Source organism: Peromyscus maniculatus, chromosome 19 (genome assembly GCF_049852395.1).
Source record: "Peromyscus maniculatus bairdii isolate BWxNUB_F1_BW_parent chromosome 19, HU_Pman_BW_mat_3.1, whole genome shotgun sequence".
In the NCBI taxonomy this organism is placed as follows: domain Eukaryota; kingdom Metazoa; phylum Chordata; class Mammalia; order Rodentia; family Cricetidae; genus Peromyscus; species Peromyscus maniculatus.
This window is the reverse complement of record NC_134870.1, coordinates 72,153,835-72,178,092: the sequence shown is the minus strand read 5'-3', so window position 1 is coordinate 72,178,092 and position 24,258 is coordinate 72,153,835. Positions and strand designations below refer to the sequence as shown.

At 50.4% G+C, this 24,258-nt stretch overlaps 1 protein-coding gene across 4 annotated transcripts in view; it reads left to right on the top strand.

The window, feature by feature from the left end:
• The window catches only part of Nfatc1 (nuclear factor of activated T cells 1), a 113,595-nt gene that overhangs the window by 74,608 nt on the left and 14,729 nt on the right, over window positions 1-24,258 (top strand). For 2 of the 4 annotated variants that reach the window (XM_006973876.4, XM_006973877.4), the window contains exon 9: window positions 4,304-4,981. In XM_006973876.4, coding sequence (XP_006973938.1) covers window positions 4,304-4,981 — 678 coding nt within the window. The remainder of the gene's footprint in view (window positions 1-4,303; window positions 4,982-24,258) is intronic. The other 2 variants (XM_006973878.4, XM_076555571.1) reach the window with 1 other exon arrangement.

Genomic DNA, 24,258 nt, shown 5'->3' with positions numbered 1-24,258 from the left:
AGGAGGCAGTTATGGGAAACCTCAGAGAAGGACTGGCAGAATATGACTCTTGGATCACTTCTCTGCCAGAGGGACAGGCCACTCTGTCTCCAAGCAGTCCTCAGCTGTTTTGAGTGACCATTCAACCATCGGTGGCCTCCATCTTTGAGTGCTATGTGACCCAGCAGCTTCCATCAGGGATGGACAGCATGTCAAGTGTGGGCTGTGATGGTATCCTTAGAACGGGAGACCTCAGGGTCAGCAGGTGGCAGGAGAGAACACTGTGCCTTCTTTCCCTTTGTGTGGACCTGTGTGACATTGTCCCCAAACATCGGGCTGGGGTCAGCCTCTGAGGGTAGCGGACCTGGATATAAGATAGTGTTATAGCAATGGTAATTCTCAAGTCTGTCTCCATCAGTCCAATCAAACAAACAGGCTACTCTCCCATGGTGGTAGTGTGGTAATTCTTGAATGGAGGTGATGTCCCAGTCCCAGATGCTTAGAAAGAAAGAGACAGAGTGGAAAAGGGGGTAGCAGCTGGTCCACAGTAGGGACTGCATAAGCTCCACCCCAGATCCCAATCCTGGTCCACTCGGCCCCTCCAGAGATAGAAACTTGGGAGTCCAACTGAGACTCTCAGGACTCGTGTTCCTTGTGGTCACGCAGAGTCTCCTGCATTCATCTTGCCCAGGCGACCATTTGAAATCCAGGCAGACTCTGAGGTGGTCGGCAAGATGTCGGGCCAGTTCAGGGCTGAGGCATTTTAAGCAGGTCCTAACAACAGAATCTATAGGGCTCCCCAGAGAAACGACCACACCCACTCTTGGACTGGCCTCTGGATTGCTGGCCCAGGCCCAGCCCACGCTCACTGCCCCTGCCCCTGTGTGACAGGTAAATTGCATTCTTGGGCATTTCCTGGGCAGCTGTGTTTGGGACTACACCTTTCACATCCTGCTGGGCAGTCGAGGCTGGGTTTTACAGATCGTGTAGGCTGCTTTATGGGAGAGTTGCATTGGCCCTGGGACCTGGCTAGGGACCTGATGCCACGAGCAGAGCAGCTTAGTCTGGAAATAATTCAACTTTCCAGTCATGTACTTTTTAAAAATCATGAGCTCTGAAAACTACCAGTCTCATTTAGAACTGAACCTTCATAAACGGATACCGACCGGCTAAGAATCTAAGAATGGAGCCAGTCATACCCAGGATCCTCCTTTCTGTTGGATGCTCAGCAACATCCGTACCTGTTTCAGGCCAGCCCTGTGCTCACAGAGACTGGCTGGATACGGTTCTGCCCCTAGGTGCCTCTCAGAGCCTGCCTTCTACCTGTTCCTTGCCAATTCTGGATTTACAACATGGTCGAGCCAGCTGGCCTGATACTGAGTGGGGGTCGTTCCTGAAGCACGGCTTACCCCCACAGAGCTGTCTAGACGGGCTCATGCCTGGAGCTGAGTTAGTACCTGAATAACACATTTCACTGCAAACTGGAGAACCCAGATGGCCAGGGGCTTCCTGCTCCTCGGCAGGCAGCTCCTGGGAGATGCCGTCCTTAGGAAGGGCGGGGACCCACAGCTGATTTCATATATTCGACTTTCTAATGTCAGAGGGATGGGTTTCCCTTCCTTCCTTTTTTGTTAAATGCCAGGATGTCCGCCGTCTTTCTTGTTCTGAGCAGAGCCTCCCATCCTACAAAGCAGTTGGGGAACCTGCTGAGGAAGGAGCCTGGTACCTGACGGAACCTAGGATTCCCATGGCCTAGGCAAGAGGGCAGATAGGGTGGCGGGCGAGCTGAATTAGGCCTTGACTTGGAGTCTTTTCTAGGAAGTGCTGTGTGTGAGGAGTGCTTGCCTTGGAGCCCTACTCCTGTGGGTCCCTTTGCCACCACAGCTCCAGAGACAATCAATGACCACTCTTGGAGCCAAGGATTTAACTCCTGAAGTTTGGATGGGGAGGATAATGGGGAGGACTTGAGCTCTTCCAGGTCCCATACTGATCAATCCAGCAAGTTCCTACCTGTAAGCAATCTGAAGCCTGAGGTACCTCCATCTCAACATGTGCCTGGTCTTCTTATGTGACTCGGTCCCCTCCCTTATCCAAGGGTGCTTCCCTCCTTGCCCCCCAGGGATGGCTTGGAGGTCAACCGTGGGTTCCTGGCAAAGGTGGACCTTTATAGATCTTGTGGAGAGGCAGCCCCTTGAAGCCCACTGCCAGGCCACCATGTCCCACCTCTGTCGTGTCCGACTCACAGGAAACGCTGACAGCAGGTGGACCCCCTCCCATTCTCTCATGTGACTGACTGACCTCTGACTCCTGGCTAGTCACCCTGGCTTCATTACGTGTGTAGCGTCTCTGGCATGAATCCAGCACAAGCAACCTGGTTTCCAGAGTCATGATGAGCACATGACAAGGTGTCATAAGCAGGGGACCCACAGTCTCATGGAAGGCTGTCGGGCTGTCACGTGAAGATCAGCTCTCCATTAGCTGTCTGCTCACCTGCTCAAGCCACACTCTATGAGTGAGTCATTGTGCGATCCTCCTGGGGGGTCACACCTAGGGGACCCCGGGACTTGCATGTACTGACCTGGAGGACCCAGGACTGCTTCAGCCAGTTGTGACTTCTGGGCTGAATGCAAGAGTCTCGAGCTGAGAATACAAGCAGCACGAACCCCTGTTGTCCTCTCGGAGGGAACGTCCAAATGTCAGCTTCCCCTGAGACTCAGCTGCTCCAGAGCCTGCCTCACGCACTGAAGCCAGCAGGAGCTGACTTAGAGCCTAGACGGGATGAAAACGGGATGAGGAGGCTGCAGCAGCCAACGGCTGGGCTGCCTTCTGTAGACCCAGAGGCTGGGCCGCTGGTGCTTGAGGGCCGTGCAGACCTGCCACTGAGAGGTGAGGAGAGGCCACCTCGACCAGCAAGCCCGAGTCCAGGGCAGAACCTCCAGGTGGGGGGGCTGTGCTGTGAGGGAGGCTGCCCTTCCCAGGAAGCTCCCAGTGGAGCCAGGCTTCAGAAGAGCTCCACACAGTCGTGGCTCACAGCAGCTGGTGGCGCAGGGGCCTGGCTCTAATGAAGAACAGATGTACATTCCTGCTGGCTCAGACCGTGGCTAAAGATTTTTCCTCAAAATGCAGATAGGCTTTTATTTACTCATGGAGAAGCCGGGCCTCCCTCCGTGGCATGTGTGTTTGTATGTGGAGTGTGCGCGCCTCTTGAAGAGGCCGCGGTCGTTGGGCAGTCAGTCCCTCACGTGGCTGACCTGCTGCCAAACCCAACCAGGCATAGCGTGTGAAGAGGTGAGACACAATAGAGACTTCTGTAACTGTTCATCGGGCACATGGCTTACGCGGCTCAGTGCTGCTGGGGGTCGCCAGAGAAGAATCTCAGCCACCCAGCCGGGTCTCTGAGGGAAGAGGGAGACTAACGAGAGACCGGTGGCCAGGAAGCAAACGAGGAATGCAGGGCCCAGGGTCTACTCGCCGCCTCTTTCTCTGCCTGACAGTCTCGTCCTCATTCTCCTGTAGAAACCCACCCGGAGCAGAAGCCTGGAGTCTGCTCTGTCCACAGCCTGGGGCTAGTTCCAGGTCACAGAGACTACTTTATCTCTGTGGTGCTTCCCTGAACGGGGGGCCTTCTTGCTCAGAGTGGAGAGGGAGAACTGGGAGGCCCTGCTTGGGGCTGTGGGGTCTCCTGGGGCTCCCTGGTCCCCCGGGGCTGCCTGGTCTCCCGGGGCTGCCTGGTCTCCCGGGACTGCCTGGTCCCCCGGGGCTGCCTGGTCTCCTGGGGCTGGCTGGCTGCAGAGTCCTCACTTGGGTGTGGGAAGCAGGAGGGATGCGTGGAGACATGGTGCACTTGCCCACAGGAAAGCTCCTTCTCTTTCCGTGTCTACCGGCTTCTCGGCTATCTCAGATGTTCATCCACCTCTGGATCCTCACCGGAGCCAACTCAGTGCGTGCTCAGTTTCCACATTAGCAGAACTTACAAGAGTCGTCAGTAGCCGAATTACGGCAATACCTCCAAGCTGAAGTGTTCACTTTGAGCGCTACAAATCCACAGGCCCTGGGCTCCAAAGCTCCTACTGCCATTTGCAAATAGATTTTTATAGCACGCTAGTGCTGGGGGATATTCCAAGGAAAATAGTCCTCTTCATATTAGAAGCAGCTGTGACTTTCTCAGCCAGTGACTCACCCTGCTTTTAATTGGGTGGGAGAGCCAGCAGAGACAGAGGGGCTCAGTCAGGACGCTGTTTGTTTTGCGCGGGGTATCCTAGCCACAGCCTAGCCTACCCATCTGCAACTTATGTTTATTTAACTTGTTCTTTCCTCCTCACAGTTCCAATTATAAAGACAGAACCCACGGATGACTTTGAGCCAGCTCTGACCTGTGGACCAATGAGCCAGGGACTAAGTCCTCTGCCCAGGCCCTACTTCAGCCAGCAGCTCGCCATGCCTCCCAGCCCCGGCTCCTGCCTCGTGGCTGGCTTTGCCCCCTGCTCGCAGAGGAGCACACTGATGACCACGCCTCCCAATGCAAGCCCGAAGCTCCACGACCTCTCCTCGACGGCGGCCTACACCAAGGGCCTCACCAGCCCAGGCCACAGTGGTCACCTTGGACTTCAGCCGCCATCTTCGGAGGCCCCCACCATGCAGGAAGTGCCGAGACCCATGGCCATGCAGCCCAACTCGCCTGAGCAGCCCCCACCCGCCCGGCTGCAGCCGCAGGTGAGTCCACATCTGAACAGTAGCTGTTCCCTTGGTTGCCAACAAGTGCTCTGTCCCAACAGCCCCTCTTCTCCACTGCCGCCTGCTGCCCACGAGCCAACCTGCTTACAGCCCTCAGCCCTCCCTCCTGACGTGGGCCACCGGCAGCAACAACTGCAGAAGGTTCCAAGAAACGAGTCTCCAGCGGGAGTGCCAGAGGTGCGTGAGGACAGTGGTCATAATTTGGCCCCTATTCCTGTAGTGGTCAAGCAAGAACCTGAGGAATTGGACCAGTTATACCTGGATGATGGTAAGTGCCTGCCGCCGCCACCGCCACCACCACCACCGCCGCCGAGCAGGTGTGCACACAGCCATTGAGTTGGGGAAGGAAGGGGTGACCTGGGTGGAAGACAGTCCCCATGCTGTGCCGTGTAGACTGGTCTCCAGCCAGCAGGCTGTGGGTCCGCAGTTCTGCCCTGGTAATCTTGGCGACCCCCGCCTGATCGATATTGGTTCCAACTTGAGACTCTCAGATTTGGCGTCAAAAGTGAAGCAAGTAACTGTCCGGGTCAACCTCACAAAGTCACAACAGAAAAGGCCTGTCACAGAGTGTGGCCTTTGGGGTCCGGTCACCTAGAAGCTTCTTAGAGGAGAGGTTCTAAGTCAATGCCCGTGTCAAGCAAGCCCGGCTCGAGGCAGTGGTACTGTAGGCAGCCATGTGAAAATGTTCAAATGGGACAGCAGGGTCAGGAGCCCGGAGGCTGGCAGCAATACTAAGGTGACTGTCTCCACTGTGGCTCTGTCAGGGTGTGGCATCTCCTTCTGGGACAGTGCAGCTCACTCTGGGCAGAGGGACATACCTGAATGTAGTGTGTCCAGCTGTGCCCAGGCTGCCTGTGATAGGCACAGAATCTCTGAGCACTAACACAACCAAGTGTGTCTCTGCTGTTCTGTGTGTGTGGGGGGTGTGTGCGTGTGCGTGTGTGTGCGTGTGCGTGTGCGTGTGTGTGTGGTGTTCCTGCCAAGTGGCGAGAGTCTTCCTGACCACGTGACTGCCACAGTGGCCGGTCACGTGACTGCCACACTGCCCACTGGGAGTGGGTTCAGTGGTGTTTTACAGCTTGCTCAGAGTGTTTACGGGAGCTGGGGACTCCCTCTGAGGCCAGTTGGTCTCCCCACATGTGGGCTGTTTCCCGGGCCAGGTGCAGAGCAGCACATCTGGAACAGGTCCAGCTCCTTGCTGCACCTGGACTCAGGTGAGGCCAGGACCATGCCAGGGCTTGCTCGGCTCCCCATCTCCAAGGTTGAAGTCTCGCAGCCTCTCAGCCACTCTTCCCCATGCCTCTGCCTGTGATCCTGATGATCCTTTTGTTTCTAGGGGACCCTTGAGAAGAACGTTGGAGAGGGTGCTATGTCCTGGGTTCTGCACCTTCTCCTTGACACCTCAGGTGTAGGGTGAGCTGGATTAGCGATCAGAGGATATTCCAAGCTCCCTGTGGACAGGCCCAGTGGTGGCTCCCAGGCACTTGGTTAACAAGGATCTTACATTTCAGGAGGGCCGAACATTTCCCTCCAAATTCATAACTTAAAGCTTTGGGGGAATGACTCATGCAAAAATTTTGCTGAGAAATATATTCAGTTTTTGAACCTTGAACCCAGAGTCTTGCTCCGTGACACAGTTGGTAGCCATGTTCATCTGCCCCTGAATAAGCCCTCAAAGCCTTATGGGAGGTTCCTGGCCTCCCTGGGTCTTCTCTTTGGATCCACATTGAAGGACTGCTGCTGCCCTTATCGACAGCTCTATTTACACATAACTGCAGGACTAGAACCACAGTGATGGTGCCCAGTGCCGCTTCCTTAGCATGAAGATCCAGCCCGTGTTCCTGGTACCTGCCCAGGTGGACACTGTGGCCAGGATGGGCACTGACGTCTGTGTCTAGGGTCCCGCCTTCTCCTTTGCCTCAGGGAGTGCTGGTGTGGGCCTGTGAGATCATAGTCATCTGGTCAGAGGCAGTGTGACCGGCCAGCCCAGGACTCCCACATCTGGGCAGTGCCCTCTGGCCCAGAGACAGGAAGTCGGTCTTCGCCAGGTTTCCCTCTGACCCAGAGGCCACTGTGGCCGACGTCAGACAGGGCTTTGTTGTGGGCATGGGATGAGAACAGGTGAGGTTTCAGGGAGGGGGGACACTGTGTCCAGGAAGCGACACAGCAGAACTCGGGACTAGGGCTGCCCACATGTGGCCGGGATGTATTTTGTTGAGTTTTGCTGTGTCCCCGAAAGACCATCTCAGAGTCTCCCATGTTGGGGGCGCAAAGAAGGAGTGCTGCTTCAGAAAACAGAAAACCCCTAAGGGAAATGAAGTTTAGGAAGAGGAGCCGAACATTGGGCATGGGTGCCTGTCCTGGATACTGTGTCTTTTTCAGTGGGTCTTAGTTTAAATTCCCTGGGGAAGGAACAGAGAGAGAATAGAAATCACCACAAAATCTAATTTAGAAAGTCAGACTCCATTTCCCCCCAATCCCCTTATTCAAAAGCAGTCAGTCATCAATTTACCCAACAGGGAGAGGCACACTGGGGAAGACACTCTTTTTATTTGAAAGTAGGAAAGTTGGGGGTAATCATCTCCCAGTCGTTAGGCTGGGACCCCTGGGACATGTGAGAAGGTCAGGGTAGAACGGACTTTAGGCTTCTGCTTTCTTCTGGGATCTCCCGCTGCAGCTAGCGGGGAGCCCTTAGCCCTCCCCAGAGCACGTTTGGTCTCTGAGTACAGTCCCTAATGGAAGGGACACAGGGACAGACTGGTGACCTGGAGGTCCCCAAGCTGCAAAGTACCGGGCGAGCAGTCGAGGAGTGTTGACTGACTTCCACCCAGCCCTGCAGCATTTAGGGATCCCCTCTAACTGCATCTGTGGGCTCCAGGGGTTCACACAGTGCCAAGCTGTGGCTGCCCTGCCTGAGAGGGGGGAGGCAGGGAGAGTATTTACATACTGGTTCTCATGTGGTTTGTGGCATTGTGATTTTGTTTTCTGAGAACAGAGAGAGAGAAGGCAGTACTAAAATACCATCTCCAGTCTTTGAAAACGCATAGCATGCCAAACACACAAATTCTCAGCATTGGCATCATGGAGACATCAGGAAGTTCGTGCCCATGTGAACAAACAGTACATGGTGTGCCCCACGTTGGATCTACAGGGCCACACATTAGAATTTGCAGGGTGGCACACCTCCCAAATGTCTCCTTATCTCAAGGAGTAATTTAAATTATGGACAGAAACAAACCTCACCTTTTCCAGGAGTCTTTTTTAATACCTACTCTAAAGTTTTGCTGAAAATGTGTTTGGCCCATTCATAAACCTTCAGTGTGTTTTCTTATTCCAACCATCTGCATAAGACTTAGACTTTTAATACAAACTTTTCATGGTTTAGGTTTTGAAGGTGTTGGCACAGTGGCTCTCACATTATTTTAAATACGGACCTTTAAAAGGTCCCACCAAAGCCTCCCATGAACTGTTTTTACACTGTTTGCTTAAGTTGCCTGTCACTGGCCTGAACTGTGGGACAGCGTTCCTGGTGTGATGAGCCCTCTCAGTCGCGTGCGTGAGCATCTCCCTTGCACACAAAGCTCCCACTTCGAGCACATCTGGAAACTCCTAAAATACCATGAGGCGTATAGGGTTTGTTCCCACATCTGTGCAGATGGGACCCTGCCACGAAACTGCTGTGGTGCCACGCAGCCAGCCTGCTTCCAGCTCTGTGTCTGTGGCTGCAGCAGCCGAGAGGCATTAGCTTCTCAGTCTGTTGCTGTGCCATGCCTGCCCCCCCCACCACACACACACTTATGGTGACCACCCTGCGGCCTCTGCCACAATCAAGCCTTTCAGCTCCATCAGTGGCTGCCGGGTGTCCAGAAGCCTAGATGTCATTAAAACAACAAGCAGGTAGACCAGACAGCCCAGCCGTGTCTGCCGGCTGGCTGCGTTTCTTCACCCTCCCCTTCTTTCCTGAGCTTAAGCTGCTCTGGAAGAGAACAAAAAGCTTTCCTCATGGAAAGTTTGAGTAAGCTGGCAGCGTGCCCAGGCCCAAGCCTTCCCCGTTGCTAGCAAGATGATGGCAAGAGCGTGTATACAGCGATCAAACACACCAAGTCATGAATACTGCGGACACAGGCCACCCCATGACAGATAGGAGAAGGAATTCAGCCATGCATGCATCTCACTGAGTCAATACTTCATGCCCTGGGGTTCCTGCCTGTGAGTTGGGAGGCACAGAAATTATACCACACACCGCCACCGGAGTCAGAGACTGCTGGAGGCAGTGTAGACCAGCCGGCTGCATAAGTAGCTTGTTGGAGTCCCCGAGGGAGGGATCTCCCAACATTCACGAGTTCACCGGGCCCAGGCCTGTAGCCGCTGCTTGGTGGGGTTTCCAACTGTTCACTGCAGGGTGAACAAGCCAGAGAAGGCTGTTTCCCAAACCTATGTGCACACCACAGGGTACCAGGCAAGCAGACGTTGGCTTAAATATTTCTGTTGATATCTAGGCACATGCCTATAGATCTGCACTGAGTGTCAGGCAATCACTACCAGGAAACCTTCTGGGAAGGACCAGGGTTAGCTTGTACTCTGAGACAGAGAGAGACACGGCTCGGGCACAGGCTTTCTGCCATCCGGGAGCTCCGTGCCGCTTCCGGGCAGGCAGACGCAGCGGTGGTGAGGACTCGGGGCTGTCTGCTGAGTCAGGCTTTCTAAATGGGGTGTGTTTGGCCACCATGGACCTGTCCTGGCGCTGCTGCACCATGGCGGCCTCTAACCTGTGGTGTCATGATGCTTTCCTCAGAGTCTGTGCTTCTGCAGGCAGGAGGGGAGGCGGAGGGCTGTCCCGCTGCACAGGGGCTGTGAGGAGCTGGAGTGGAGGGTCTGCTGGACTCTGCACTGTTTCCAGTTACATAGCTTAGACGGTGTATGTTCTATGTAGAGTGCTTGGAGTTACCCTGTGTTTTAATTGTGGTGTCATCCTATGGTCCTATGTATTCCGCCTACCAGGAGGGGAATTCGAATGTGTTGCTTTCAGCCATTATTAACAGTCTACCAAGCTAGTTTTCTTCCTTAAATGGGGAGTTTGTGGCATCGTTCACTTGAAGTAAGACAGCATGGTAGAACAGAGAAAGCTAGAGGCAAGAGCTAGAAAGACTCCGTGGGCCTAGAGACTATGCTAGTTAGTGCCAGAGAGCTTTCAGAAACTCCAGGCCAGGAGGAGGCTCAGACACATCTTTGAGGTGGCTGTGTGGGTGTGTTTGCGGCACCTTCTGTTTCTCACAGACAAACTCAGCAGCAGCCACGCGTTCGTGTGTGCTCTGTGACTGTGGTGGCAGGTTCTTCTTGTTTGGAAACAGTGCTTTCCTCCTCCTCTCGACGGGTTCAAACCCTCCCAGAGCCATCCTAAGGGCGGGCGTTCCTCCACGTCTCTCAGTTTATGCGGCAGTGTGTTCTGCAATCCCTGAAGTGTCTTTCTTCACACGTTCTGTTGATTCTGCAGATCTGTGAGCCAGGGAACAATGGGCCACTATGCTGGCTCCGGAGCACAAAACCATCAAGCGCGGGTGGTATTGAGAAGTATGTCTGCCACATTCCAGGAGTCCAGTGGTTGGTGGCTGTCAGGAGTGTGGCGGTCTCTGCCATCACTGTTCCTGAAAACGGGCAGGGCCCCTTGCTCAGCTGGCTCGCTCCGAGCGTCCCTGCTTCTGGAGCCACAACACTTGTTTGAAGAATCTTTTAGATGCCAGAATGTGTTCTTGCTTCCGGGATCCGGGGCACCGAGGGGAGCCGAACATTTCTTTACCCAGGTGGAGAAGAACACTGGTGGCTGGAATGGTAGTGAGTGCCTGCTCACCGATGCTAAAAGCATCACCCTCAGCCCAGTTTGAAGCATGATGCTAACATGCGAGAAGCCTGCTGGCAGCGATGCATGAGAAGTATAGAGCAGCGGGTGTAACTTCTCACGCCTGCCCCATCCCGTGAGCAGGAGAAGACGCCATTTTTCACCTCTCTGGGCACGAAAGGCAACTGGAGCTTCTAGACATGTCATTTGACAGTCGTGAGCAGCAGATCTGGAACCCCAGCATACTGTCATCCTAAGGCTCAGCTCCACCATGGAATATCCTCCACGGAGACATGCAAGCCAACACTCTAGATCTCTGGCATGAGCTGGCCCTGGGAGCCATGGGGGAGCCTACTGTGTGCTGTTTTCTTCACCTCAGAACTTCTGGTTCTCTGAAGGACTCTGCTAGCCTGGCAAGGGTGGAAGGGGGAATGGAGGTGGAAGTTCCAAACAAGGGCAGAGGCTCTCAGTATGTCAACTGTCTCCCCAGGGAACCTCAGTGCTCTCAAATCTGCCGACTCTCCACATCTGGAATCTAGAGATCAAAAGGGGAAGGTGGCAAGCTGAAAAGCATGTGCTCAAGAAACCCGTTTTATCTTGGAGTCCCCCACCCCCATGCTTTTCCCACGGAGCAAAGCCAAGACAAACTGAGAACTTACACAGTGAGAGAGGCTGGACTTCCCCAGAACCCAGTGTGCTGTCTGAGCTCAGGTTGGTCCCTAAGCTCACTGGACAAGTCCCAATCTCAGGTATGATGGGAGACAACTGCTACCGGCTAACTCGTGGTGACGGTGATGAGGAAGCTACTCACCACTGTGATGTCAGTGGGCAAGCAAGAGCCTCGCCAGAGCAGCCAGCCCAGGGTCAGATGAAAACCTGGGACCATCCTCGGAAGCCTGGATAACTGCACGTGTGCAAATGGATGTATATGCTCTGGAAAAGAGGCCAGGCACTCTCCTCTGCTGCCCCAAGACCACACAAGCAGAAGAGAAGCCATGCTGGCCCGCATCCTGCAGTTAAAGGTGTGGCTGAGCGTGGAGCATTTCCTGATGAACGCTGGAAGATGTAACGGCTCAGGACTTAGAAAAATCTCTTGATTGGACCAACCATGCACAGACCAGCAGCTCTTCAGACCGAAGTCTGAGCCCCAGGAAAGAGGCCTACCAAGCAAATAAGAATTTCTAGAAAGGGAACAGAAAACTGAGTATCACCACACTGCAAGGAATACAGAAGCTACAGAATTGGTCCGGGACAGTCAGCAGCCAGATAAACAAGAAGCAAATGCCCCTACAGCAACAAATCCCAAAGGATGAAAGCCTTAACCCAGAGTTGCTGTTATATATTATACATAGTGCCCAATCCTAAGGGGGAAAAATAGGAGATATGCAAATTAATAGAAAAATACACCTCATATACAGGAAAACTACACCAGTGAGAAATGCCCCTGTGAGGTCTCAAATATTAAACTAAGTAGCAAAGGCTTTAGATCGGCTATTTAAACATATTTAAGGGACTAAAAGAGGCAATACTTAAATAGTTACATTGAAGTATGATGAGCTGTCTCACCAAATAGAGAATATCAACAATGACACAGACTAAACCTTAAAAAGACACAAGTATAAATCCTCGGATTCTTGGATTTGAAAAGGTCGACACTTGAGCATTTCCTCAAAGTGCTGAACAAACAGATTTCAGGTGGAAGAGAAGAACCAGCAAACTTAGGGACAGATCAAACCATTATCCAGTCTGAGGAACTGAAAGAAAGGAGGGTGGATAAGACTGAGCAGAGCCCGTGACTCCATGAGGAAGGTGCTTGCTGCCAAGCCTGATGACCTCCATCCCTGGGAGCCACAGGGCGGAAGGAGGCACTTGCACTTTGTCCTCTGACCTCCACACATACACGCTGTGGCACACGCACACCCCCAACCTCTGCATACACAAAATAAATGAACACATGTAAAAAATAGTTTTCAAAGTAAGCAGAGCCTTAGAGACTGGGGACAGCACAGGGGTGCAGACAAAGCCTGTTGGGGTACATAAACGCTGGGGTAGGGTGGTAGGGAAGTATCTGGGCAGATAGTGGGTGGAAACATAATAAACTTGATGTAAGCCATTGTAGACATCTGTAGAGGTTTATGAACCCCAGATAAGATTAATTAAAAGAGATTCACACTTAGATACATCATGACCAAACTGTCCAACATCAAAGAAGGCAACCCTGAAAGATGCAGGACGAAACTTCCAGATGAGTGTCATAGATGCAAAGATACAAGGGGACTATACATTCAAACCCCTGAGAGAAACTGCCGACCAGGAAGACTTCTGACAAAACTAGCCTTCAAAAATGAAGGAGAAATAAGGTTGTTTGTTTGTTTCAAATAAACAAAGATACACAGAATGTGTTGTCAGTAACTCTGACCTATAGAAATACTGAAAGCAGCCAGACTGACTGAGAGCAGGTTGATGAAAAGAAGTAAAAAGTACTCGTGTGTCAGTCAGGATTCTCTAGAGGAACAAAGCTAATAGGATGGTGTGTGTGTGTGTGTGTGTGTGTGTGTGTGTGTGTGTGTGTGTGTGTGAATTAAGTCATCTTTGAAATAGTAATAACAGCTGACTCACACCTGAGAGCTAAGAACACAGTAGTTACATGGTCCTGGAGGCTGAGTGACTCAGGGTAGTCCCACAGTGTCTGTCTCTCACTGGGTGTGGGGGGGGGTGAGACAGGGACCAACAACCAGTTCAGTCCACAAGACTGGTTGCTTCAGCAGTCCAAAATCTGGTTCTAGAAGCCTGGAAGTTTTCTAGGGAGCCACTGGTCCCTAGAGTATCATGAAATCTTGTAAATCTGATATCAGCAATAGCAAGGCAAGTTAACTCAAAGGAGGCAAAAGGGGAGGTCAAGTGAGCAAACGGAGATATTCTCTTCCTTCTGCCAAACCTTTTCTATCTGGGCTGCTAGTAGAAGGTGCCACCCGCAATAGAGATGGGTCTTCCCATGTCAATCAAAGCAATCAGAACACTCTTGGGGGGTGGGGGGTGTTCCTGACTCCAGGGATTCTAATTTGTAGCAAGTTGACATTAAAACCAAACATAATACCTAGTAAAAGATTATATATAAAAAAGTGATGCTACCGTATTTTAATTTCTTTCTTCTGACTCAAAACTGTATAAAACAATGACTGCAAAACTGCTTGTGGACTTACAATCTTAAGAGTACATCATTTATATGACTGTAATATACAAAGGGGTAGGGAAGAGCTGTAGCATATCAAAGTATTTATACATCACTAGGAACTAAATTAGAACAACCTGAAATGACAAATGGCCAAGTGCTCACAGTAGCACTGCATTAAATGTAAATGGACTGAGTACTCCAATAAAATGACAGAGATTGTCAGACCGGATTAGGAACGAAACAAAATAGGATCCATCTATGTGTTACATATAAAGGATATACTTTCGATTTGAATGTAAACAGCAGGTTGAAAGTTAGTGATGGAAAAGGGTGTCCTACCAAAGAGCCCGGAGCAGCTGCGCTAATGTGAGGTGCAGCCATTTGTGTGTGTGTGTGTGTGTGTCTGATGAATGCCTGGCCCAGGCTTGCCTATGAAGAGGTTTATTTAATCATCATTGGAAAGGCAGGGGCATGGTACTAGAGCAGGCCACTTGATGGGGGGAGTCCATCTTAGCTGTATCCCATCATGACAGAAATGTATGTATGTGGATAGAAACACCTTACCAGGCACACAATAAATCAGAGAGAGACAGAGAGACAGACAGAGACAGAGAGACAGAGAGAGACAGAGAGAGAGACAGAGACAGAGAGAGAGACAGAGAGAGAGACAGAGAGAGACAGAGAGAGAGAAAGAGAGAGACAGAGAGAGAGACTGGGATTCCACAGGCCCTTCTAAAGGACAGCCCCATCACATACTGGATCCATCTCCTAATGGCACTACTTCTCACTACCACCACCTGGAAAACAAGCCTCGATTCACAGAGGAACTTTTGGAGGCTCAATTAAACGACAGCTAAGCCAACTAATACCAGATAAAACCAACTTCAAGGGGAAAAAATGGGCGTTACTGTAAAAATACAGTGATAGTAATGTTCCTTTGAACATTTTATAATTGCAGTTATAAAATGCTACATACAATACTGCCCCATAGGAAAAAAACAAAAATTATAGAACTGAAGGAAGATGTAGACCCCCAAAATTGCTAGATGTTGCAGTAAAACAAAATAACCACAGAGAAAATCAGCAAGGATGTAAAACAAGCCTGACCCGAGAGACACACATAGAACCTTCTAGAGAAGAATGCATGGAGGAGGTTCCAGAACAGAGTTCTTCCTAGGATATAAAGCAAACCTTGGTGAGTTTATAAATATTGATTTTTGAAGAACCAAAAGATTACTCTTTGAAAATATAAACATTGATAAATCTGGTGTTTGATAAAGAAAAGTTAGAAATAAAAGGTGAAATTCCCACTGGCTCCTTAGTTGCTAACAGGATTATAAAGAAATGCTATAAATAACATGGCACCAGCAAATTGGACAACCTGGATAAAATGGAAAAATTCTTAGACACAAATTACCTAAACTTCCTCAAAAAGGAACAGAAGGATATTAATAGACCTATAGCAAGCAGAGAAAACAAATTAATAATTTTAAAATATTACCATAAAGAAAAGCGCAGGCCCATACAGCTTCATTGGTAAATTCTACCAAATGCCACAAGGAGTAAAATAATACCAGTGCTTCACAAGCTTCCAGAAAACAGAGAGGGAGCACCACCCTGCTGATTCTTGATTATAACGTTATATAAAAATCAGAGGAAAACATCACAAATGACCCAGAGACAAATACAGGATGTGAGTACCTCAGCAAAAACCCATAACAAACTGGGCCTGGTTGACAAACTTAAATAAAAGATGGCACACTGTCACTAAATGAAATTCACCTCAGTAATGTGATGTTGGTTTTGCGTCTGAAAAGCAATGTAGACTCCCACCTGGGTAGAATAAAAGCCAAGCATTGCCCAGTCATCTCAACAGATGGAATATCCCATCCCATACAATTCAAGCCCTTACCTGATGAAGATCACCAGCCCACAGTGGATATCACACTCACTGAGAAAGGTAGAACCCCATTCTCCTAGGACAAAGAAAGAGGTAAGGAATCTACCTTCACATACCATTTGGCATTGTTCTGAACAGGCCTGTGCAATCAGGCAAGAAAAAGAAAAAATTAGGGAAAAATAAGTAAAATGTCTTCCTTTGTAGATACATGACCCCCTATGTAGAAAATCCTAAGAAATCTGCCTCTGGAAGAAAACAAACCCAATATTCAAACTTATTGGTAATCAGACATGAAATTAGAATACAGAGCATTTTTCTACATCTGCATATAATAAATAATTTTAAACAAAACCAGTAGAGTCCCACTTATAGTATTGTTAAGAGGAATAAGACACTTAAGGACAAGCTGACTAAAGCAGTGAAGGATACACAGTCCCCAGCACAGCTGAGGGGAACTTCAGCTCTGAACAGACAGAGGCCACATGTCCATCAAGAGATGCTAAGTGACAACGTGTCAGCCTTCTCCAAGCTGACCTATGTTATCAACACAGCCCCTACCAGACCACAGCAGGATTGCACCTAGAAACTGACGAAGTCCGAAAATATAGAGAGAATTTACAATAGTCAGAATAGCCCAAACAATTTTGAAACCAGAGAACAAAGCTAGAGACCTCACACTTGTAGATTCCAGAACTTGCTGTAAGCTGCAGAGGCTGGGAAGATGGCTCCATGAGTAAGAATACCAAAGACATGAGTTCAAATCCCCCTACACCCACATAAAAGGCTAGACAAGGTCACACACGTGCCTGTAACCCTGGCACTAGGAGTAAAGGGTTAAAAGAGGAAGCTCGCTGGGGCTTGCTGACCATCATCCTACCTCCACATCCAGGGAGAGAGTAAGGCCAAGAGTGACAAAGTAGGACACCTCCTTTGGCCTCCATACATGTGCCCAGACACTTATTCTTACACATGCACATGCAGCAAACATACACCCTCACACAAAAATAAAGCCCATGCACAAAAGAATTGCTATAGTTCTTGAGACAGTATGGCTCAGGCATAAGACATATATACCAGTGGAATGGGATCCAAAACTATATGTTTAGATTTATGGTAAACTGTTTTTGACAAGGATATTAAACCATTTGTTGGGAATAAAGACAAACCCTTTAAGCAAATGCTACTGTATCAGTTGCATATCCAAATGCAAACAAACAATCAAAGAAAATACATCACCACACATGCACGCATGCACACACACACACACACACACACACACAACCTCAGTTGATTGTAGACTTAAAACTTTTTAGGAATGTGAGAAAAGGACTGCCATTGGGTTAGACAAAGACTTCTTAACTATGACATTAAAAATACAGACCATAAAATAAAAACCTGACCAATTGAACTTCATCAAAATTCAGCATTGTTGTGTTTCAAAAGACACCACTGAGAAAGAGAAAAGATAAGCAATGGCTGCCCAGTATCACACAGCTATCTGGTCAAAGACGCTGCCCAGCATCTACAAGGAATGCTTGCAGTTCAGTCCAAACTGCCAGTGATTGGAAAGCCATTTCTCCAGAGATGTGTAGTCATCTTAAGATGCCTTGATGAAGATGATGGTTTTGTCAGTATTGGGCCACATATAAAAAAATGATCCACAAGGTTATGTCACTTGGGGATGTGACACTATGACCCCTGTAGTCTGTATAGGTGTATTCTGTAATGTCATCACAATGATGAAACTACCTAAGGACATGTTTTCCAGAATATCTCTCCATGCCACTGAGTAATACATGATTACATGTCATTAGTCACTAGGGAATGGGAGTTGAAAATCATAGCAAGATTTCATTAGTGTGACTGAAATAGCAAACTTTGTAGAAAACGTTGGGAAGTGGAGTCCTGACTTATCACAGACAGGAGCAAGGTAGAATAGAGACTTTGACAACTTCTTAAAAGCTAAAATGAGTTTACCATTCTACCCATCTGTTTACTCCTAAATGGCACAAGTGTTCTTTGGAATTCTTTAGAATAGGCAAACCCTGGAAACACCTGCAGCATCCAGCAACTGGTGAATCGTCAGAAGTGCGGTACTCCCATAGATTCAAGAAACAGACATGGGGTCATGTTGGGCTCAGATGGACTTGCAAGCCTGGAGCTGAGTAAAGAAAGATAGGCAAATGGGTCAGTCCTCTACGGTCCATTTATGTCAACTGTCTTTGGAAGGATGGGGCAGAGATCCACCATAAGTGAGGACAAGGAAGCTTCCAGGGATGTTCTGAAACACTCATTAGATCACATAACTTCAAGCTGGATGTGGTAGCCCATGCTTGTAATCTAGAAGGCTAAGGCAAGGGATTGTTGTGAGTTCAAGGCCAGCCTTGCCTACACAGCAAGACCCTATCTAAAAAAAGAAGAATTTAAGTAAAAATAAATCTGTCAATTTACTGAAATATCACTGGATGGTACCTCTGAAAGCAAGAGCATTACAATGTATATAAAAATACTCTTTCACGAATCTGACGGGACCAAGGTTGCAGAGTACAAACTTCCAACTTTGTAAGTGAACTCACTATGTGACCTATAGAGAGCTTCACTGCGGCCCTGTATACATGGCATAGAGCACCTGCCTTGTGGTCCTGCTCAGAGTTGGACTGCTGTGTCTTCTCTGGGTCTTTCTCTGACCTCCTTCCTGGACTGTTCTCTGTGGGGTCTCCCGCAAAGAGATGGGAACGGGTAGGTGGAGGGGTGTGACGGACGGCCTGATGGGCTCATCTCACCCCCTTGATGAGAGCCAAACTCAAGTGCAGTTTTGTGAGCTCTGTCAGCCGTTCAAAGTCCTCGAGGCCAGAGGAACAATGGCAAGCCGATGGTGTTCATGCGGTCTCTCCACACCATTCTTCAGTGTGTTAGAAGAAATATCCTCGCAGAATGTGAACCAACTTTGGTGGCAGACATTCTCATGGGAAGTAAGCCCACGGGTCCTCATCCCTGACTAAAGGATCACTTTGAGAAGATAGGCAGAGGGTGGACGCCTCAGTCCTGGTCTCTTGGCACGGGCTGACTGAGCTTTCTGACTCATCTGGTGTCTCTGATGTCATTTTGGTTGGCTGCATGGAATTTTGAAAATTCCTTTACTGTGTTCAGTTTTAGGCTTTTTTTTTTTTTCAGTTTTAGTTTTGAAACTGGGTTCTTCCTTCCTCCTAGATTATGGAGTAGCCACCAACACTTAGGGGAGTCTGTCTCGCCAGCCCCCAGGTCTAACAAGTCCGATACACAAGACAATAGACCAGGCATCCAGGCCCACAAGAGGTTATCTATCCTCCAAGAGGCTTTGTTCCCAAGCCACAGACAGTACAGGGACTGTCCCAGTCGCTCCCTGGGAGGGGTAGCCTTATCAGCCCTGTTCCCACACTGCGAGGTGGTCTCCTCAGTCTCAGCCTATCCCTATCAGGTCTTCCAGCTGCTGCTTCAGATATGGCAGGAGGTTGGGGTCTGGAAAACACAGAGGACCGGGCTCTGGACCCTCCCAGAGCAGGCTCATTCAGGGAAGTGGGAGTGGGTCCCAGCCTGATGGGTATTGTGTCACCTGATAGTCGTGTGGGTCACCGGGGCTATGCTTCAAAGAGCCAAGGCTGCATTCACAAGTGACGTTCGAAGACAGGGTGATCTGCTGTACCCCCTTTCCCAACTCAGGACTCCTGCTTTTAAACCACCCGCTTCTTAAAAACCCCGTCCTCTGTTTCTGCCCATAAAGTGGACGGGTCTAGAGTTCAGTCTCACACGTCTCCACAAATGACTTTACCAGGCTGGACGTTCACCCAGCGAGGACTGGAAAATGCATGGCAGAGGCTCAGTAGCAGGGTCTCGGCAGCAGGTCACTGCCGAGCATTCAAGCTGGGAGGAGCCCTTCACCCAGACACAGAGGCCGCCTTGATGACAGGCTGACTGGGCGCAGTATTCACTGGGCTGTGCCTTCAGAAGGATGGAGGTTGGGGGCAGGGGTGCGCGCTTGTGTGTGTGTGTGTGTGTGTGTGTGTGTGTGTGTGTGTGTGTGTGTGTGTGGACGAGTGCGTGCACGTGGGTATGTTGCGGGCACAACTCTGTCGCATTGGTTCTGCATGCTGGTTGCTGCCCTTGGCCAAGCTCCCTGCTTCCACAGCATCAAACTCAGACTCGCCTGCCTGTGCCCTTTCCCGTTTTTTCCACGGTAGCTGTTACCAGCAAGCTGCAAACTACCGTATATCACTCTAGTTTAAGAACCTAAACTTTAAAACAAATTAAACTCTTGTTGACATTGTAATAAAACTCAGAACGAAGCTGAATGGCTCAGTAAAAGGGAACTTCAATTATTTTTGTGGATTTCAGATTGTTTCCCGGGTTCCCCAGACTCCGGCGTGGGGAAGTTATTTCCTCTTGGCAGATGGCTGGAGAGAAAAAAAGGTGGAGGGATGGCTGGGGTGAGGTGGCAGGCGCTGGTGAGGTCTGGGGAGAAAGCCAGTCTCAGGCACCTGGATATTTGCTCTGGCCTGATCCACAGCGTCTGGAGTCAGGGGTGCGGGGATGGGTGGGGGTGGGGTGGGTGAAGACTAGGAAGGCGTGGTGACTCAGAGCCTTTGGTGTGTTTTAACTGAAGAAAGGAGATCAGATGTTTGTCAAATCCTGTGTGCTAACTAAGTGGTCCTGCTGGGTTAAGAGAAGCCAAAGGCAGTCTGCCTGCCCTTCTTGTCCAAACCTGGTGAATGGGTACGGCAGCCCCTCATTTCCCTCTGTCTCTCTGTCTCTCTCTCCTCTGTGTCTGTCTGTCTGTCTTTCTCTCTCTCTCTCTCTCTCTCTCTCTCTCTCTCTCTCTCTCTCTCTCTCTGTTTCTGTGTTTCTCTCTCTATTTCTCTGTGTCTCTGTGTGTCTGTCTGTCTTTCTGTCTCTTTCACTCTCTCTGTCTCTCTCTGTGTGTCTGTCTGTCTTTCTGTCTCTTTCACTCTCTGTCTCTCTCTGTGTGTCTGTCTTTCTGTCTCTTCCCCCCCCCACTCTCTGTGTCTGTCTGTCCCTCTCTTTCTCTGTCTCTCTGTGTGTCTGTCTGTCTGTCTCTCTTCGTATTCCTCTTGTCTCACCCTTTCTTGCCCTGCCTCATTTCCTATGTGTCTCTCTCTCTTTCTTTATCTCTCACTTATACCATTTCTTCCGTCAGCATATTAACTGTGATGTTTGATTTTTTTTTTTTTTTTTTTTAGTATCTTTCTCTGGCTGAATGGAAATAGCTTTCCCCAGGATTGAGGGCCAGTTTTCCATCCTTCACGCTGTTTCCTGTTGTGGCCATGCAGAGTTAAAGTGCTACACCACAGCCTGTGGATGGAGGGCAGGCAATCCGTTAATCTAAAGAACATCTCTTGGGAGGTGTGGCTGGGCGGGGGTAGCTCTTACCTGAGTTCCAAGCCAGGGGTGCTGGCCTCCCCATGAGACCCTTGTGGTCCCTTCCCCAGCAAGCCACTTCCTGTCCCCTCCTTCTGCTTCCTGTTTCTCTGCTTTCAAGGCCAAACTGGAAATGGGGTTCATGACCTTCAGTTCATAATGTGCCAATGTTCCCGAGGCACCCTTCGTGGACTCAACTCCACTTACAACTGGTGTTCTGGGCCCAGGTTGCCACCTCTCCCAAATCTAGCAGCTGGGCAAGCCAAGAACTGACCAGTCAGACAAGGAGCTGGCCCTGGGTCCCAGGTGGGCTCGCAGCCCCGCAAATGCCCTGTGCACCCATCTGGAAGCCAGCAGGCTCTGGACTTGGCTCTCTGTGGGATCTGTGCAGACATGGGTTTCTCTTTAAGCAGCCTGGTGACCAGGACTTGGTTCACTCAGAGGTTTCTGACAGAACCTCTGACTGTGCTTCTGTGTGTGCGCAAACCTTGACTTGGTGTCTACTGTTTGTGAAGAAAGAGAAATGGAGATGGCAGGGAGCCCCTGAGCTCGGCCATGTGCTCCAGAGGCCCCAACTCCTTTCCTGGAGTCTGTCTCTCTACCTGGGGAGTTTCCCCTCTGTCTCCTTTTCCTTGGAGCCTACCCCTATCTCCTCCATCTCCTCACCTGGGGGTTCTTCTATCCCCAGTCTCCTCACTCAGAGACCCCTGTCTCCCTGGTCTCCCCACCAGCGTCTCCGCCCCGCCCTGTGTCTTCATCCAGAGTCCCTCTCTTCTCATTGGAATCTCAGGCAAAGAAGCCAGGCACACACAGTGTGTGGTCTGTGGAAGCTCCTGGGCTGCCTAGGTCAGGATGACGCATTCCCAAACCCTCTCAGAATGCCTCTGGGCCTCAGACTGAGTCCTGGTGTCCCAGGAACTAATCATTTGCTGCCTGCATGTTGGTCTTTATTCTGAAGATGTGTTTAAGGTTCCTCAGATATCAAATTTGAGGGAGCAGAGAAGGAATTAATGCCAAAACTACTGGACACTGTCAGCAACCCTTCAGGAGAAATTCCACAAATGCAGACAAGACATCGATCACAGAGCAGCAAGGGCAGTGTGACACTCAGATGCACTGTGAAGCCTCACTGCATCTCTAGTTCCAAGCCTGAAGGAAGGAAGCAAGTAGGATGGTCTGCTGCAACCCTGGCTTCACCCCTGCAGTGGTGCCCATACTCCATGCCTGCAGTGGTGCCCACACTTCACCCCTGCAGTGGTGCCCACACTCCATGCCCGGTGCAGAGTGTCCCACACTTCACCCCTGCAGTGGTGCCCACACTCCATGCCCGGTGCAGAGTGTCTCACACTTCACCCCTGCAGTGGTGCCCACACTCCAGCCCTAGTGCAGAGTGTCCCACACTTCACCCCTGCAGTGGTGCCCACACTTCACCCCTGCAGTGGTGCCCACACTCCGTGCCTGGTGCAGAGTGGCCCACACTTCACCCCTGCAGTGGTGCCCACACTCCATGCCCGGTGCAGAGTGTCCCACACTTCACCCCTGCAGTGGTGCCCACACTCCATGCCCGGTGCAGAGTGTCTCACACTTCACCCCTGCAGTGGTGCCCACACTCCAGCCCTAGTGCAGAGTGTCCCACACTTCACCCCTGCAGTGGTGCCCACACTTCACCCCTGCAGTGGTGCCCACACTCCAGCCCTGGTGCAGAGTGTCCCACACTTCACCCCTGCAGTGGTGCCCACACTCCAGCCCTGGTGCAGAGTGTCCCACACTTCACCCCTGCAGTGGTGCCCACACTTCACCCCTGCAGTGGTGCCCACACTCCAGCCCGGTGCAGAGTGTCCCACAGACAGGTGCAGTTATTACCTATCAGTTAGAAAACCAGAATCCAGTCTTGGGAGCTAGATCAGCCATTCAAGTGCTCACCAAGAGGCTCCAAGTCCATTCCCCAGTGCCCACATAACACCGAGGCTCACAGAGATCCTTGTAATTCCAGCACTAGGGAGGTAAACAGACAGATGCCCGGAGCTCACTAGCCAGCCAGCCTAGTTTTCCTGTCTTGTTTCTGTCTCAAAATAAGTTGATGGCATTCAGGAATGACAACTGAGACTGTCGTCTGGCCTCCACATGTGTGTGTGTCCACATGTCCACATGTGTGTGCGTACACAATATTCCTAAGCCTCTTTGTCTCTACCATTGCAGGTCTATGAAAGTATCGGATCTCTGACCCCTCAGAAAACTGGGTGGATGTGGTGAGAATATTTTAAACAAGGAGAAGTTCAGCATCCGAAATCGTAACAATGGGTGACAGGGAGGACAGTGCTCATTGTCCCCACGAGTCAGGATTAGGTTCAGGCTCCTGCTTTGGATGCGAAGGATCTGAGATCGCAACCAAACAGGCATGTTAGATGAGTGGGTGGGCTTCCCAGAAGACCCCAACTCTCTGTTGGCACGGGAGTAGGGCTTGTGATGAAGGTGGAGCTCTGAGGAGCGGCCCCTCTCCCAGCCGGGCTGCTAAGGTGTTACACACTCCCACCTAGGTCCCTGGAAACCATGCTCCGGGTGAGTGTGGGGTGATCCTTGAGACCCGTGGTCTTTGGGAGCCAGGGTCCTGCAGTGAGGTCTGGTGTCAGGCCTCACGCTAGTGGCGTGCGTTAGCACACAAAGTCAATTAGAGCAGGTGCACACCAGTCCTGTTGATTTGATTTAGGTCTGAGGAAAGCTCCAGTAATGTGCAATTACAAAGAACTTAATGGCCCTTTATACTGAATGCAACTTCCATGGCATCTAATATACTTTGATGAATTGCTCATTATGTGCAATGTTGGAATAGCCTCCATAAAGATTAATAATTGGATAATCAATACAAAAATTCAATCTTGGGTTTTTTTTTTTCACTCCAGGGTCAATATATGCTCAAGATCACAGCGTCTCATTTGCCTGCATGTTTCTGACTCCCTCTTCCCTCTCCTTAATTTCCACGTTAGGAATCTCTGTTTCCTGTGCAGATCTCAGAACAGTGAACCAGGGTCTGTGACTGGTCACTTTGCCAGCAGTGGATGGCAGGTCAGACTCGCCTTCAAAGTGGCTTCAGTTGGGTGGGGAGGGGGCACACAAGATCCCTGAGGTGTCCTATCACAGGAGCTGTGAGAACAGAGGGGATAGGTTAAGTAGCCTTTTGTGGATGGTCGGGAAGGTAGTGGACATAAGGAAGTGTGGACATGA